At 36.5% G+C, this 17,073-nt stretch overlaps 1 protein-coding gene across 1 annotated transcript in view; it reads left to right on the top strand.

Moving 5' to 3' along the window:
* The window catches only part of LOC134260390 (NHL repeat-containing protein 2-like), a 75,663-nt gene extending 62,060 nt beyond the window's left edge, over positions 1 to 13,603 (top strand). The window contains exon 6 of the mRNA XM_062742954.1: positions 13,029 to 13,603. Within this exon, the coding sequence (XP_062598938.1) occupies positions 13,029 to 13,288 (260 nt within the window). The 3' untranslated portion in view covers positions 13,289 to 13,603. The remainder of the gene's footprint in view (positions 1 to 13,028) is intronic.
* The last annotated feature ends 3,470 nt before the right edge of the window (positions 13,604 to 17,073 follow it).

The following is a 17,073-nucleotide window of genomic DNA, read 5'->3' as shown; positions in this document are numbered from 1 at the left end:
GCAAAATAGAAATAGTGGGCTGGAGACAGACAGACATAACAGAAATAGGGTTCTGGAAACAGACAGACATAACAGAAATAGTGTGCTGGAAACAGACAAACATAACAGAAGTAGGATGCTGGAAACAGACAGACATAACAGAAATAGGGTGCTGGAAATAGACAGACATAACAGAAATAGGGTGCTGGAAACAGACAAACAGAAATTATCAAATAGTGTGCTGGGAACAGACAGACATAACAAAAATGGGGGGCTGGAAACAGACAGACTTCACAGAAATAGGGTGCTGGAAAAAGACAGGCATAACAGAAATAGGGTGCAGGAATCAGACAGACAAAATAGAAATAGTGGGCTGGAGACAGACAGACATAACAGAAATAGGGTTCTGGAAACAGACAGACATAACAGAAAAAGGATGCTTGAAACAGACAGACATAACAGAAATAGGGTGCTGGAAACAGACATAACAGAAATAGGGTGCTAGAAACAGACAGACATAACAGAAATAGTGGGCTGGAAACAGACAAACAGAAATAGAGTGCTGGAAATAGACAAACATAACGGAAATAGAGTGCTGGACACAGACAGACATAACAGAAATAGGGTGCTGGAAACAGACAGACATAAGAGAAATAGGGTACTGGAAACACACAGACATAACAGAAATAGTGTGCTAGTAACAGATGGACATAACAGAAACAGGATGCTGGAAACAGACATAATGGAAATAGTGTGCTGGAAACAGACAGACATAACAGAAATAGTGTGCTGGAAATAATAAATATATTTAAATAAACCTTTAGAGATCAATTGTATAATATTAATCCATTAAACAAGGCATAATAACAAGGGACTTTTTATCGCGCAAGAAAAGTAACGTCATATTTCTGCGTACTACGTCATCAGTTTCAGAGAGTGGTGATATGGATTCAGAAAACCACAGTGTGGTGATCCAGAAAGTCAGATCATGATGTCACGTGATTGCGTTAAATCTACAGTAAAATTGAGTGATACACATTAGGTATATAATAAATATATATACTTTGGCATAAATAGGGGCAGACTCAGCTTCTCCTAGTTTTTAATAAATTTAAAAACCCTATCCTCAAAACAGTGGAACCAGTCCTAAGAGCTGGAAGAAAGGTACAGATATATGTAACAGTCATCTCGGTGAAACTGGTGTGCTTTGAGAGAGATGCTCAACTTCCAAGACAGAACTCAACTCGGTTTAGCAGCAGAGGAGACCAGTCATGTTTGATCGACAAGATCCGGAAGAGCATGTAGTACTCAACTTGGTGTGGTAGTCTGAAAGATGGACTGGTTCCAGACTACAAGAGCCGGAAGAGAATGTCTGGAAGATGATTTGTCATCAATGCATGCTTATAAACTCAGTGTACCCTCTCTATGAATTTAGTGAGATATTTCTCTCATAGTTAGGTCACAAGAGCCGGAATATAAGATATTTCAAACAAGTTACCTGATTCTGGAGGTTTCAAAATTTAATAATTTATATATATATATATATATGAATAAAAAAAAATTAAATAATGGCCAAACTCAGATGAATGGTGTTGCAGTCGAAATGAAGCAGAGTGCCCCCAAAAATGCAATATTAAATATACTGAATAGGAGTGATATACATGTACACCCTAATAAAACAAAACTTACTCTTAATGCTGATAAACAAGATTTGTATGCAATCATCGGGCAAAGCTCAACCAAACCCAAAAACTGAAAAATAAGTGACAGGTGACCAGGTATTAAACATTTGTCATCGATTTTTGTGCATCTCTTAAAACAGCTTCTGGTGTTCTAATATTACAATAAGCATCAGAAGACCATCTACCTAACACCCTGATTAAATGGTCTTCCATATGAACAGCAGCTGCAATGGTTGCTGCTCCTATCCTGAATGAGTGTCCATTATATACATCTGCATTACATCTAACACATTTAAGAGCATGCTTAAGTTCAGAAATAAAATCAGTTCTTGTTAAAGCATTTCCATCGCTATTTACAAATTATGGTTGCTTTGGTGAAAAGGGTAAGGAACAGCGTGCTTTTAAATATTTACAACATATTGAAAATGGACATATTGTATTTCTTGTGGGAAAAAGTTTTATTACAATTCCTTTTCTAAAAAGATCAGTTTTTGATATCTAAGATTTAACAAGACATAACTTTCTAGAACACTAAGGTCACTAACACATAAGTTTGAATCCTTAATTGTAAATTCCCACACCTTAAAAAGCCAAAAAATGCTATGATACACACAGTTTCTAACATAAGATTTCTAAAACTTTCTTTTCTACGAAAATATACACAAACTTTTTTAAGTATGTCAAAAGTTATAGGATTTCTTCGCTTACAAGATGGTAATTTAACTGCATTCGCTTGACACCATTTAACAAAGCTTTAAGTCTAGACAGATTGGTAACATCTGGGTAAGCAATGTTGCTTTCAAGACATGTAAATTTAATACCACACCAATAAAGCTTAATGGTTGAAAAGCTAAGTTTAAGCCTACTAATACAGTGAGCTACAAAGTATATCAAATAGTCATCAGTCACTGGGATGTCCAAAGTATATGCACTGGAAATGGCACATGATATCAATTGAACATACAAATGGAATGCAGACCTATAAGTGAATTTTGTGCTTAGTGCTATGGCATTTGTCCATAATTCTTTAAGTACGTTTTTAGCTCACCTGAGCCAAAGGCTCAAGTGAGCTTTTCTGATCACATTTTGTCCGGCGTCCGTCTCTCCGTCTGTCTGTCCATCTGTCTGTCTGTAAACTTTTCACATTTTCAACTTCTTCTCAAGAACCACTGGGACAATTTCAACCAAACTTGCCACAAAGTATCCTTGGGTGAAGGGGATTCAAGTTTGTTCAAATGAAGGGCCATGCCCTCATTCAAGGGGAGATAATTGGGAATTAATGAAAATTTGGTGGCATATTTTAAAAATCTTCTTCTCAAGAACCACTGTGCCAGGAAAGATGAAATTTATGGGGAAACATCCTCAGGTAGTGTAGATTCAAATTTGTTCAAATCATGACCCCCGGGGGTAGGGCGGGGCCAAAATGGCCAACCAAAGTTTTACATAGAAATATATAGGAAAATTCTTTAAAAATCTTCTTCTCAAGAATGACAAATCCATAATTCATCATATTTATATGGAAGCATGCTCAAGTAGTGTAGATTCAAGTTTGTTCAAATCATGATCCCCAGGGGTAGGGCGGGGCCAAAATGGCCGACCACAGTTTTACATAGAAATATATAGGAAAATTCTTTAAAAATCTTCTTTCCAAGAATGACAAAGCCATAATTCATCATATTTATATGGAAGCATGTTCAGGTAGTGTAGATTCAAGTTTGTTCAAATCATGACCCCCGGGGTAGAGCGGGGCCAAAATGGCAGACCAAAGTTTTTAAAGATATATATAGGAAAATTCTTTAAAAATCATTTTCTAAAAAATAGCAAATCCATGATTGGTCATGGGACTACTTTTGGATTTAAACTTTACAATAAAAAGCCATTTTCTTCCTTTTTCCTACCCTTAGTGCTCAGGTGAGCGATGTGGCCCATGGGCCTCTTGTTGAACTCACAAAACAAATTTTCGGGTGGTGGTTCTTTGGTTGCATGCTCTTGGGCACTGGTTACCATACTGTAAAACTTTGAATTCTGTAAACGTGATAAAGCATCTGCTATAGTATTTTGTTTACCAGGAACATGAAGAGAAAACAAAATTATGTTGAGCAGACACAAGAGTTAATCATCTCATTAATGGCATTATATGTACTACAGACTTTGATCTTCCCTTATTTGAGATTGCTAGCATTGCCAAATTGTCACACATAAAAACTATTCTTTGTTTCTTCCACATATGAGCCCACAATGGGATATAGCTCAAAGAATGCAATTGATAATTCTGTATCACTGTCACATAATTTTTTTAATTCATCTATCCAAGGCTCAGAGAACCAGTTTCCTTTAATAGAAACCTCCATATCCTACCATTGCAGAAGCATCTGTATAAAGGTTTTAGTTCTTCAGATGTATTCTGAGACATGCTATGAATATGTCGACAACCTGAGATATGTCGACGTCCATCCATGGTTCCGGCATTATTTACTATATAAATGGTATGCAAAAACTCTGATATGTTGACCTCGGTAATGTCGACTACCCCGCTTATGTCGACGTATATTCACAGTCCAGGAGCAAAATTTACCTGGTATATGTCGACATCAGGGCAATTTTTTGCTTTACTTAGCCTAATTGTTTGTCAGCTGGTCACTCGTCATGTAAGGATGACTCCGTGTATCTCGACGTCGTCAGAAATTCACACCTTTCACACCCATGTTTTGACTACATACTGCTTCTGTAAAAATGTGTTTGTGGAGGAATCCCAAGCACCCTCAGTGTCTCTTAGACATTAATTGTTTAATATTTAGCAGGTTAACCTGTTCAGCTTGGGTTATATCATTGATAGATCTGCTCGATTCTGCGTAAATGTACAACCATTTTTAGGTCACCTGAGTAAACTCAGGTGACCTATTGCTATCCGTTTTCGTGCGTCGTCCGTCGTGTGTTAACATTTGAACATTTTCAGCTTTTTCTCTGCAACCACTGAACCAATTTCAACCAAATTTGGCACAAAGCATCTATGGTTGAAGGGGAACAAAAATTATGAATTTCATGATCCCTGCCCCCCTGGGGCCTGAGGGGTGGGGCCAAAACCACTAAAATTAATGCAATCTTTAAAAATCTTCTTCTTTACTCCTGGACATCAAGCAGTCAAACTATTTGCATGATTGTAATCAGCATTGAGTCCTCTACCAAAATTGTGAAATTTATGGCCCTAGGGTCAGGGGTTCTAGTGCTAGGGCAGGGCTAAATAAGTATATAGTGAAAATGCATTATTTCTTTGAAAATCTTCTTCTCTGCTCCTGGGTATTAAATAAACTAATTAAATACATAGTTATGATGAGCAAGAGTGCCTGTACCAAAATTGTGAATTTTATGGCCCCAGGGTCAGGGGTTCTGGTGTAAGGGTGGGGCTCTATTGAGTATATTAATTTTAGTGAAAATACATTTCTTTGAAAATCTTCTCTGCCCCTGGGTATTAAATAAACAAACTAAGTACATAGTTATGATGAGCAAGAGTGCCTCTACCAAAATTGTGAATTTTATGGCCCCATGGTCAAGGATTCTGGTGTTGGGGGCGGGGGGGGGGGGGGGGGGGGGGGGGGGGGGCTATTGAATATTATATAGTGAAAATACATGAATTCTTTGAAGATCTTCTTCTCTGCTGTAGGTATTAAATAAACTAATTAAGCGCATAGTTATGATGAGCAAAAGTGCCTCTACCAAAATTGTGAATTTTATGTCCCCAGGGTCACGGATTCTGGTGTTGGGGGGGGGGGGGGGGGGGGGGGGAGAGAGAGAGGAAGGAGAAAGAGAAAAGAGAGGAGAAAGGATTCTCTATTGAATATTATATAGTGAAAATACATGAATTCATTGAAAATCTTCTTCTCTGCTCCTAGGTATTAAATAAACTAACTAAGTGCATAGTTATGATGAGCAAGAGTGCCTCTACCAAAATTGTGAATTTTATGGCCCCAGGGTCAAGGGTTCTGATGTGGGGGGGGGGCTTTATTGATTATATAGTGAAAATACATGAATTCATTGAAAATCTTCTTCTCTGCTCCTAGGTATTAAATAAACTAAGTGCATAGTTATGATGAGCAAAAGTGCCTCTACCAAAATTGTGAATTTTATGGCCCCAGGGTAAAGGATTCTGGTGTTGGGGGGGGGGGGCTCTATTGAATATTATATAGTGAAAATACATGAATTCATTGAAAATCTTCTTCTCTGCTCCTTTGTATTAAATAAACTAACTAAGTGCATAGTTATGATGAGCAAGAGTGCCTCTACCAAAATTATGAATTTTATGGCCCCAGGGTCAAGGGTTCTGGTGTTGGGGGTGGGGCTCTATTGATTATATGGTGAAAATACATGAATTCTTTGAAAATCTTCTTCTCTGCTCCTAGGTATTAAATAACCTAAGTTCATAGTTATGATGAGCAAGAGTGCCTCAACAAAAATTGTGAATTTTATGGTCCCAGGTTCAGGGGTACTAGTGTTAGGGCGGGGCTCTATAGATTATATGGTAAAAATACATGAATTCTTTGAAAATCTTCTTCTCTGCTCCTAGGAATTAAATAAACTAACTCAGTACATAGTTATGATGAGCAAGAATGCCTCTTCTAAAATTGTGAATTTTATGGCCCCAGGGTCTGGGGTTCTGGTGTTAGGGCAGGGCTCTATTGATTATATAGTGAAATTACATTAAATATTTGAAAATTTTCTTCTCTGTCTCTGGGTATGAAGCAGATGAACTACCTATATAGTTATGATGAGCAAGGGCCCTAATCTTGCAGAATTGTGAATTTCAAGGCCCCAGGGTCAGGGCAGGGGGGCTCTACTTATATACTGAAAATGAATTAATTGTTTGAAATCTGCTCCTTTGTATTTATAAAACATTTATTTATTTTTTGATAGGCAATTTTAAGGGTGCCTTTTAAAAATTTGTGCCTTGTGTGGACCTAGGGTCAGGGGTTTATGTCACAGTGTTAGGGGCACTACTGATTATTGCTGAATATTACTGATTAGTTGGAGTACATTTTTGTTCCCCTACCCTGTGTAACCAAGTAACCAAGCTAAGCAACTGCTAAGTGTATTGTTATGATGATCAATGGTGCCTCTTTCAAAATTGTGAATGCCATATAGCATCTGGCTTAAAACATGAATCAAATTCAATACACTGTAACTGGAAAGTTGTTGCATAATGCTCAGGTGACCTATAAGGCCCGTGGGCCTCTTGTTTTATGTCGAAATCTAACATAACTTAAGCATTTTGTAAAAAAAAAAAAAAAGTAGCTGAATAATATGCACATTAAATTCAATTTAACTTAGAAATTGTGGTAAAAATGCATTCAACAGGAAACAATCCAATCTACGGCATGCGCACGACTATCATGTGTGATATCGATGCATGTATTACATTATTGAGCTTGTTTTAATACGCAAATCCTTTTAAATTCTAATTTGAAAATGAAATTAAAATAGTGATGAATGATGATGAAATAAAAATGAAGTGAAGTTAAATAACTTTTAAAAATACGCATTGATTTTTTTTTTCATATCACGGAAGTCTACTTTATACCGTTTCAATTCTGAGTTTATAGATCACATTTCGTATCCTGTTCTGACAAAGCAAGTTGCACGCAGAATGCTGGATGGAAAACTTTTATTAGTAAAATTAGAAGATTTCCATTAAAAAGGGAAGCATTTTATTAAACTACATTTGTGAATAATTCCACAGATTTTCTAATAAATATAGAGGGATAGCTGAAACAAACGAGCTACAGTCTATTGAAGACATGTACGTAGTTACACATAGATGTTTTACTATGCAGTACTTAAATTAAGGATGTGTCGAGTCTCAACTCTGATATCTCGACACCTCGGATATCTCGACATTTCTTGATTGTCCCGCCGATGTCGAGATAACGAAGTTTACCTGTATATAGGAAAATTCTTTAAAAATTTTCTTCTCAAGAACCACTGGGCTAGGAAAGATGAAACTCATGTGGAATCATCTTCAGGTAGTGTAGATTCAAGTTTGTTCAAATTATGACCCCCGGGGGTAGGCTGGGGCCACAATGGCCGATCAAAGTTTTACATAGGAGTATATATGAAAAATGTTTTAAAATCTTCTTCTCAAGAACCACTGGGCCAGGAAAGATGAAACTCATGTGGAATCATCTTCAGGTATAGTGTAGATTCAAGTTTGTTCAAATCATGACTCCCAGGGGTAGGGTGGGGCCACAATGGCTGATCAAAGTTTTGCTTAGGAGTAGATAGCAAAAATGTTTAAAAATCTTCTTCTCAAGAACCACTGGGCCAGGAAAGATGAAACTCATGTGGAATAATCTTCAGGTAGTGTAGATTCAAGTTTGATCAAATCATGACCCCCGGGGGTAGGGCGGGGCCACATTATAGCCGATCAAAGTTTTACATAGAAGTATGTATGAAAAATGTTTAAAAATCTTCTTCTCAAGAACCACTGAGCCAGGAAAGATGAAACTCATGTGGAATCATCTTCAGGTAGTGTAGATTCAAGTTTGTTCAAATCATGACCCCTGGGGGTAGGATGGGGCCAAGCCGATCAATGTTTTACATAGGGATATGTAGGGAAAATCTTTAAAAATCTTGTTCTCAAGAACCACTGGACCAGGAAAGATGAAACTCATGTGGAATCATCTTCAGGTAGTGTACATTCAAGTTTGTTCAAATCATGACCCCCGGGGGTAGGGCGGGGCCACAATGGGCGATGAAGATTTTACATAGGAATATATAGGGAAATCTTTTTAAATTTTCTTCTCAAGTACTTTAAAGCCATGATTAGTGATATTTATATGGAATCAACCTCCTTAGTGTAGATTTTAGTTTGTTCAAATCATAACCAACCACCCTTTCCCCCACCCCCCAGAGGTCAATGTTTTACATAGAAAAATAAAGGAAAAATCCCAAGAACAGAAAAGCTATGTTTAGTCATATTGACATGTAAGCATCCTCATGTATTGAAAATATAAATTTGATCAAATCATGGCCTTTTCAGAACTTTTCAGTTCTGACCTGATCTGTGCTTTTTCCTAGACGATGTGCTCAGGTGAGCGAAGTGGCCCCTGGGTCTCTAGAATATGGGCCATAACTCAAGAACCCCTTGGCCAATCAGTGTCAAATTTGTCACAGTGTATCCTTGGCCTAAGGGCTACCATTTATACTAGAATAAGGGTTGGGACCCTTAAACAAGGGAAGATAATCAGGTAAACAAAACCTAAAGTACTGGTTGCTGAAAAATCTTCTTATCCAGAACCGCCCGGCAGATTTTCACCAAACGTACATACAAGGATCAGGATATGTAGAAGATTAAAATTTGCATGGGGAATTACCCTGGGGCAAAGAGCGTGGTTTCAAGGTCACTTCAAAGTTGACCTAAATTTACAATTAATAAAAACGTTTATATTTTGCTTACTATAAGGACTAGGATCATCAAATCTTGTAAGTTGATGCATTATAGGACTTCACATCATGTTAACTCAAAAGTAGGTCACGGTGATCTACTTTTTAAATTTTGCGGGCATTTGTTTTCAAATTGATTTGAAGGCATATTTTGGACCCTTTAAGGCCTATGATCATCAAACTTTGTCAATTGATGCATCTTGGGTCCTCAAACAACGTCAACTTAAAAGTAGGTCACCTCGACCTACTTTTTGAACTATATGACTAATCCTTTCTAAAACATTGAATCCCATTATTTCAGACACTGTGAGTTTTAGAATCATCAAATCTTGTAAGTTAATGCATCTTGGGACCTGAAAACATATTTATGAAAAAGTAGGTCACTGTGACCTACTTTTTGAATTTTGCAGGCATTTGTTTTCAAATTGTTTAAAAGGCATATTTTGATTACCTTCAGACCTACTCATCAAACTTGGTCAGTAGATGCATATTGGGACTTTGAAAAATGTCGACCAAAGTGTAGGTCACGGTTACCGACTTTCAACATTTTATGGCTATAATTAAGTATCTTAGGTATTTATTGGCTTAGAATCATCAATAAAAAACTTTGTGAGTCGATGCATCTTGGGATTTTATGAAAGTGACGACCAAAAAGTAGGTCACAGTGACCTATTTTTGACATTTTATGGCTTTATTTAAGTATCTCCATTACTTATTGGCTTAGAATCATCAAACTTTGTCAGTTTAGGCATCTTGGGTTTTCGGAAAGTGACGACCAAAAAGTAGGTCACGTTGACCTACTTTTGACATTTTGTGGCTATATTTAAGTATCTCTGGTACTTATTGATGTAAAATCATCAAACTTTGTCAGTTGATGCATCTTGGGATTTTGGAGATTGTCGACCAAAAAGAGGTCACAGTGACCTACTTTTGACATTTTATGGCTATATTTAAGTATCTCAGGTACCTATTGGCTTAGAATCATCAAACTTTGTCAGTTTAGGCATCTTGGGTTTTTGGAGAACGTCAACTAAAAAGTAGGTCACCCTGACCTTCTTTTGACATTTGATGGCTATATTTAATGATATCTGGTATTAATTAGCTGGGAATCATCAATTTTGTCAGTTGAGGCATTTTAGGGTATCGGAGAATGTCGACCAAGAAGTAGGTCACGGTGACATACTTTTGAATATCTCGGGTACTTATTGGCTTAGAATCATCAAACTTTGTCAATTAATGTATCTTGAGTCTTCAGAAAATTTCAATCAAAAGGTAGGTCACTGACCTACTTATCGTATTTTATAATTATATTATTATATATTCAGTCTTAACTGGCTAAATATTATCAAACTTTGTCAGTTGATGCATTTTGAGTCTTATAATACTAACAGAGTTGGAGACTTCTAATAGAAGTGATAGATTGTACAATGTATCAGAAGAGCGATTCAAGGCCCTTGGGCCTCTTGTTCTATGCAGTTTCTCATTTGGGAATCGAGCTTTCATTAACTGCAAGTGATGAAATCATCTAATAAATGGAGAATATATTTGATTCCATAATTGTTACACGCTAATGCAGCACATATTGCTTGGGAAAGACTTTCAAACATTTTTGGACTTGATCTTCAACCAAATGATAATTTTATATAGTAATAATATTGTGAAATTCATTTGAAACAAAATATATGCTGCTCTTTGGGTAAAACAGGGACAAGTTTAAAGGCATCGGAAATGTCTGTTTTGCACATAGTGGTCCCACGTCCTAGAGTCTGAATAATTCGTATGGCGTCATCTATTTTTACATAAGACAGAGAACAGTTTTCTTTATCTATCATCGAATTAACACAGTCATGATGCTCGCTATCATGTGGGGATGATAAGTCCATGATAAGCCTTGGTTTCCCTGAATATTTCTCAATTGCCACATCTATTGGGCTTACTCTGTATTTTGGGAATGGAATTGACTCTAATGGACCTACCACGAAATCTATTTATCTACTATTTCTGGCTGATTTCTGGCTGACAGAAGATTTCTACATTCTAAGGTTTCTGAATCAGCATCTGCATTAGAAATCATAGTATCGAAACCATAAATAAAACCATCACAAATGCAAAGTCTTTGTCAGGATGATGGAAAAGTTCATGTGTTAAAGCTTCAATGTTTACAGGGATTGTTAGGAGATCATCTGTCATCATGATCATGTTTTCTAGTCACTTTTTTCCTTTCTTAGTCTGGACTCTGGAAACATTCTTACAGAAGGAGGCTCCATGGTCCTTAGAATGACATGTTGTGCACAGGTGTTCAAACTGGCAATTTTGTCTTTTGCATTTGTTTTCATTAAAGTAATCTATTATGGTCCTTGGTCGTCCATATCTGTCCATTGATGATGACTTCAGGTTCTGTGATGGAGATGAAATAATCACTGAATTCTACTTTCCGAGATTTTTCGACAGAAAGCAGATGTGTAAAGTTCATGAACATGTATTACAGGTATTGGCTTGAGCATTTCCCATCACCATCATCATAAGATTCAAGGCTGCTCTGGCAGAAAACTGACAATGGTAATCATAGAACTTTTGTCCATAAAGTTATGAATATCCACTATGTTAGCCTTGTACCTGTCCAGTTAACTTACCTCTCAGGGTACATTTGACACATGACTCTCTTGTATCTTCCAAATACAGTAATGAATTCAGCTATTGTCAGTTGTTTTTGGAGTCAAGGATCTTCATATTTAACTAGGTTTATTGTAATGCTCTTTGTCTTTTCTGCCTCATATATTGGTATGAGCAATTCTGCAAGATTTACATCTTTTCCTTCCCATATTTTCTTTTTGAGTTTTTCCCCTACTATGTTTAAATGAGTAATGCATTCAGAGGGTACACTAAATTCGAACTGAGGAAGTCTATACCCACCTGCATTTGTGCTTAGGCCAGTAAGGGTATCTTGAGCTGCTGGGTGAGTCTGGTTCCTCATGGCTGAATAAGCCGTGTCCAGAGAATTTCCTGTGTCTTTGTTGTTATTTGTCTTATCCCACGTAAGTCTAAGCACAGTCTGTTGTAGACTCATAATGGTTTGTTGCATGGTGTTCATTGTATTCAGCATGCCGCTAATTACTTGATTGTTTATAGAGGCAGCCATGTTGGAACTGTCATTACGCAAGGATTCCAAGCCCAAATTCATATGCATTTAAGAACATTGGACGGTCTGGTCGGTAATCTCGGTATATGTGGAAGTTCCGATATTTGAAGTTTCTTCAGTCTGTGTCACAATGGGTGCTTCTGTCGAGGAATGAGAAAACTGATCAGGATGACTATTTTGGGAAAAGTCATTTTCCCGCAGTTCACTCACCATGGGGGTTCTGCTTACATTTTCTAAATACAGTTTTCTAAGCGTGGCCTTTCCAATATTGGCAGGGACGTGAATGTTCAATTTCAGAAGTTCTTCTTGAAACTGTATCGTTGTCCAATTGTTTACATTTGTAGCATCCCATCGACTTGATATATTTTGTAGTGGACGCTGGCGAGTGCGCGGTCTAGAATTACCATCCGCCATTATGAGAAATCTGTCTCTGGATTCCAAGCCATGCTTACAGTTTTTATATCAAGAAAACATACAATTTCTCTCATTAAATTGTTCACACATCTCACATAATTATGTGCACACAATACGCAGTTCCAATTAGAATTAAATTAAGTCCATGGAAAATGGGCAATAAGATATTAGACTTCTGTTTACAATCAACTCTGCCACTGAAACTAGTTTTATAAATAACAGCCAATCAGAGTCATTGAACAATTAAATGTACCCGGTAACTATCAGAACCCAAACTGGTAGATGTTAAAGTTATGGTATTCTTTTCAACATAAACCTAGCTTATTCTCATAAGCCTTAATTAGCATCAATCAATGCAGTTCTGTTCTTTATATTTCTAGATTCTCTCTCTGGAGCCTCGGGAAACAGCATTTTTTCCAAAAAAGGAACACTGTCTGAAAAGTCACCACAACATCTGTTTTCTTGGAAAGTGCCAATTACCTTGCAATCTACCTTTTTTATTTACCTAAAATGCAAATTGTTTTATTGTGATGAGAATAAAGTGTGTCGAATGAAGGAAAAGAACATTATGCAAGAGTGTACTGTTAATGGTGATGTTAAAAGTGAAAGTACTGAGATTAATTTTACATTCTGTGTATAAGTATTTGATTTTAACTCTTAAGATTTTTTTAAGGTAAATTAAAGATCTCAGAATAACCTCAAAACTATGGACTGTTATCAGCTCCTCTGGCTATTCTTAGACAATATTGATCTCCTTTAGAAGAAGAGCTACATGTGAAGATATAGAAAAATGATCAGAAAACTTAAACGTATGAAATTTTTTTTACAAAATGGTATTTGACAGCTTAACAAATTTTATCTAAAAAATTAAACTATATCTGATGGTTAATTTGTTGACCCTCAAACCTCCTTCATTATAACTTGGCACACAAGTAAACTACACTAAGAAACATAATTTAGTGCATCGGTTTTTGATTTCCATGAACGGTGTTCTCATGGCTAGTAAAAATAGAAATTTCTGTGAAATTCCTTTAAAATGCTACTCCTCCTACAGTTTTGGTCTGCTTTAAATGTAACTTGGCACACTAATAGACTATACTAAGATAGATAATTTTTGCACCAGTATTTGATTTTAAACAGTGTTACCATGGTTACATGTACTAAAATAAGAAATTTCTGTGAAATTCCCTTAAACTGCTTCTCTTCCTACAGATTTGGTCCGATTTCAATATAGCTTGGCACACAAGTAGTCTACACTTTGATTCATAATTTAGTGCTTTGCTTTTTGATTCAACGAAAGGTGGTGCAATGGTTTGTTACAACGCGAAATGTAATAACAACATGAAATGTAATAAACCTGGATTATAACATTTTGCGTTATTACATTTTGCGTTGATCTCAAGATCAATGCAAAATGTAATAACATGCTTTTTCGTTGTTACATTTTGCGTAATTTTATTTTTGCACTGAAGACAACGCAAAATGTAATAAAACAACATGTAATAAAACAAACTATATATACTTTTTTTGATTGCGTATAACAAAAAAGAACATAAAATTGATTCAAATATATACATTCAACCAACATGGGAAACACGCAGTAAAAATATTTAGAACTAAAACATTGAGACCAACGTTAGCGCTTTTATGGACATAAACCTAATTGTATCGTTTTTCTGACTCTGATTTTAGTTATACTGAATAAACTGCACTTAATTATAAAGATTTAAATTACCTTTGATTGGCATATTTTTGATAGTCTTATTAAATTTCTAACCAATAACACATATTTAATTATCAAAGATTGACCATAGGTTTATTAAAGCTCTTGATATGCAATGCTGGTGATTTGCATGAAAGGTATGGCATCATTATTGTCAATAAACCCCTTCCCGCTATACATTTACACCTGCCAGTACAAATGAATAGTTTTTTAGCTCACCTGAGCCGAAGGCTCAAGTGAGCTTTTCTGATCACATTTTGTCCGTCGTCCGTCCGTCTGTCCGTCCGTCTGTCTGTCCGTCTGTCTGTCCATCTGTAAACTTTTCACATTTTCGACTTCTTCTCAAGAACCACTGGGCCAATTTTGACCAAACTTGGTACAAAGCATCCTTGGGTAAAGGGGAATTTAAATTGTTAAAACGAAGGGACATATCCCCTCGCAAGGGGAGATATCACATTTCATTAAAAAATCTTCTTCTCAAGAACCACTGGGCCAGTAAAGCTGAAACTTATGTGGAAGCATCCTGGGGTAGTGTAGATTCTAAATTGTTCATATCATGACCCCCAGGGGAAGGGCGGGGCCACAATGGGGAATCAAAGTTTTACATAGAAATATATAGGAAAAATCTTTGAAAATCTTCTTCTCAAGAACCACTGGGCCAGAAAAGCTGAAACTTATATGGAAGCATCCTGGTATAGTGTAGATTCTAAATTGTTCAAATCATGACCCCTGGGGGAAGGGCGGGGCCACAATGGGGAATCAAAGTTTTACGAAATATATAGGAAAAATCTTTGAAAATCTTCTTCTCAAGAACCACTGGGCCAGAAAAGCTGAAACTCAAGCATCCTGGTATAATGTAGATTCTAAATTGTTCAAATAATGACCCCCGGGGGATGGGTGGGGCCACAATGGGGAATCAAAGTTTTATATAGAAATATATAGGAAAAATCTTTGAAAATCTTCTTCTCAAGAACCACTGGGCCAGAAAAGCTGAAACTTATGTGGAAACATCCTGGTATAATGTAGATTCTAAATTGTTCAAATCATGACCCCCAGGGGAAGGGCGGGGCCACAATAGGGTATCAAAGTTTTACATAGAACTAGGAGACTTATTGTTCAAAGAACAATAAAATTTATAATTTATCTTTTAAGTACAAAGCATCCTTGGGTAAAAAGGTCAAGGGTCACATTGTAATTAACCTCATGGGAATTTAAATTGTTAAAACGCAAATAAAATGTTTTTTGCACAAGGGACATAAATCTTTGAAAGAGTTTTAAGAGTACCCATTAAGCATATGTTGAAAGACTCTCAGTTTTGGAATGACAACCTTTGCAATAATTTCATGATCAAAGGTCAATGAATCTTATGTAGTTGGTCCCATGTCTCTATCACTTCTCGTTTTGAAAATTTTTAATTATTTGTAAAATTCAAAAAGTTTCAGGGGCAATAATTCATTGAAGGGGTCACCGAAGACTTTCACAATGAATAGAGAACTTTTAATAGGGTCAATCTTAAGGGACAAGAATGAATTCTTTGAAATAGTTTGAAAAGTACATATTAAAGATGCAAAGATAAATTGTATAGGTTAAAAGACAAAAGAGATAGAAATGGAGCTTAATTTCTTAATTTTGGAATGACCTTGACCTTTGACCTTTGCATAAATTTTAAGGTCTAAGGTCATTGAATCTTATGCAGTTGGTCCCTTGTCTCTACAACTTCTCACTTTCAACATATTTAATTATTTGTAAAATTCGAAAAGTTCAAGGGGCTATAACTCATTGAAGGGGTCTCCAATAGCAAATAAACTTTCAAGGGGCAATGAGTAGATTCCAGAGTCCCCTTAAGTTGTCGAAGACATTAATGAAGGTTTCATGTCTCTATAAATAACAAGGATTTTCACATAAGGGGCAAAAGACAAAAATAGGGTAACATTTTCATAATTGGGGTCATTAAAAAATCTTCTTTGACCTTTGCATGAGAACCACTGGGCCAGTAAAGCTGAAACTTATGTGGAAGCCTCTCATCCTGGGGTAGTGTAGCATTTCTTGCGAAATTGTTCAAATCATGACCCCCAGGGGAAGGGCGGGGCCACAATGGGGAATCAAAGTTTTACATAGAAATATATAGGAAAAATCTTTGAAAATCTTCTTCTCAAGAACCACTGGGCCAGAAAAGCTGAAACTTATGTGGAAGCATCCTGGTATAATGTAGATTCTAGATTGTTCAAATAATGACACCCGGGGGAAGGGCGGGGCCATTATAGGGAATCAAAGTTTTACATAGAAATATATAGGAAAAATCTTTGAAAATCTTCTTCTCAGGAACCACTGGGCCAAAAAAGCTGAAACATATGTGCCCATGGAAGGATCATGGGGTAGTGTAGATTTCAAAATGTCCAAATTATGATCAGTGGGGTAGGGTGGGGATGCATTATGTATAACAAGGGTGAAATCTGGTAAAGAACAGAATGGTCAAAGCTTCTCAGGTGAGCGATGTGGCCCATGGGCCTCTTGTTTTAGAGTCGTTGCATTTGTCTTTAAAAAAAAAAAGCAAAAGCACACTGGTCAATACCCCCAACAACCCTGCCCACAGATGCACGTTTCTGATTTGCAATATCTATAATTTGAATACATTTATTAAACTGATTTTAAATACATGTAGCTAATTAAATCAATATATTATAATACTTATAAGTTGTAAG

This window comes from Saccostrea cucullata, unplaced genomic scaffold (assembly GCF_032062105.1).
Source record: "Saccostrea cucullata isolate Sc308-1 unplaced genomic scaffold, CSIRO_AGI_Scuc_v1 ctg1366, whole genome shotgun sequence".
NCBI lineage: Eukaryota > Metazoa > Mollusca > Bivalvia > Ostreida > Ostreidae > Saccostrea > Saccostrea cuccullata.
This window is presented reverse-complemented; position numbering and strand designations above follow the sequence as displayed.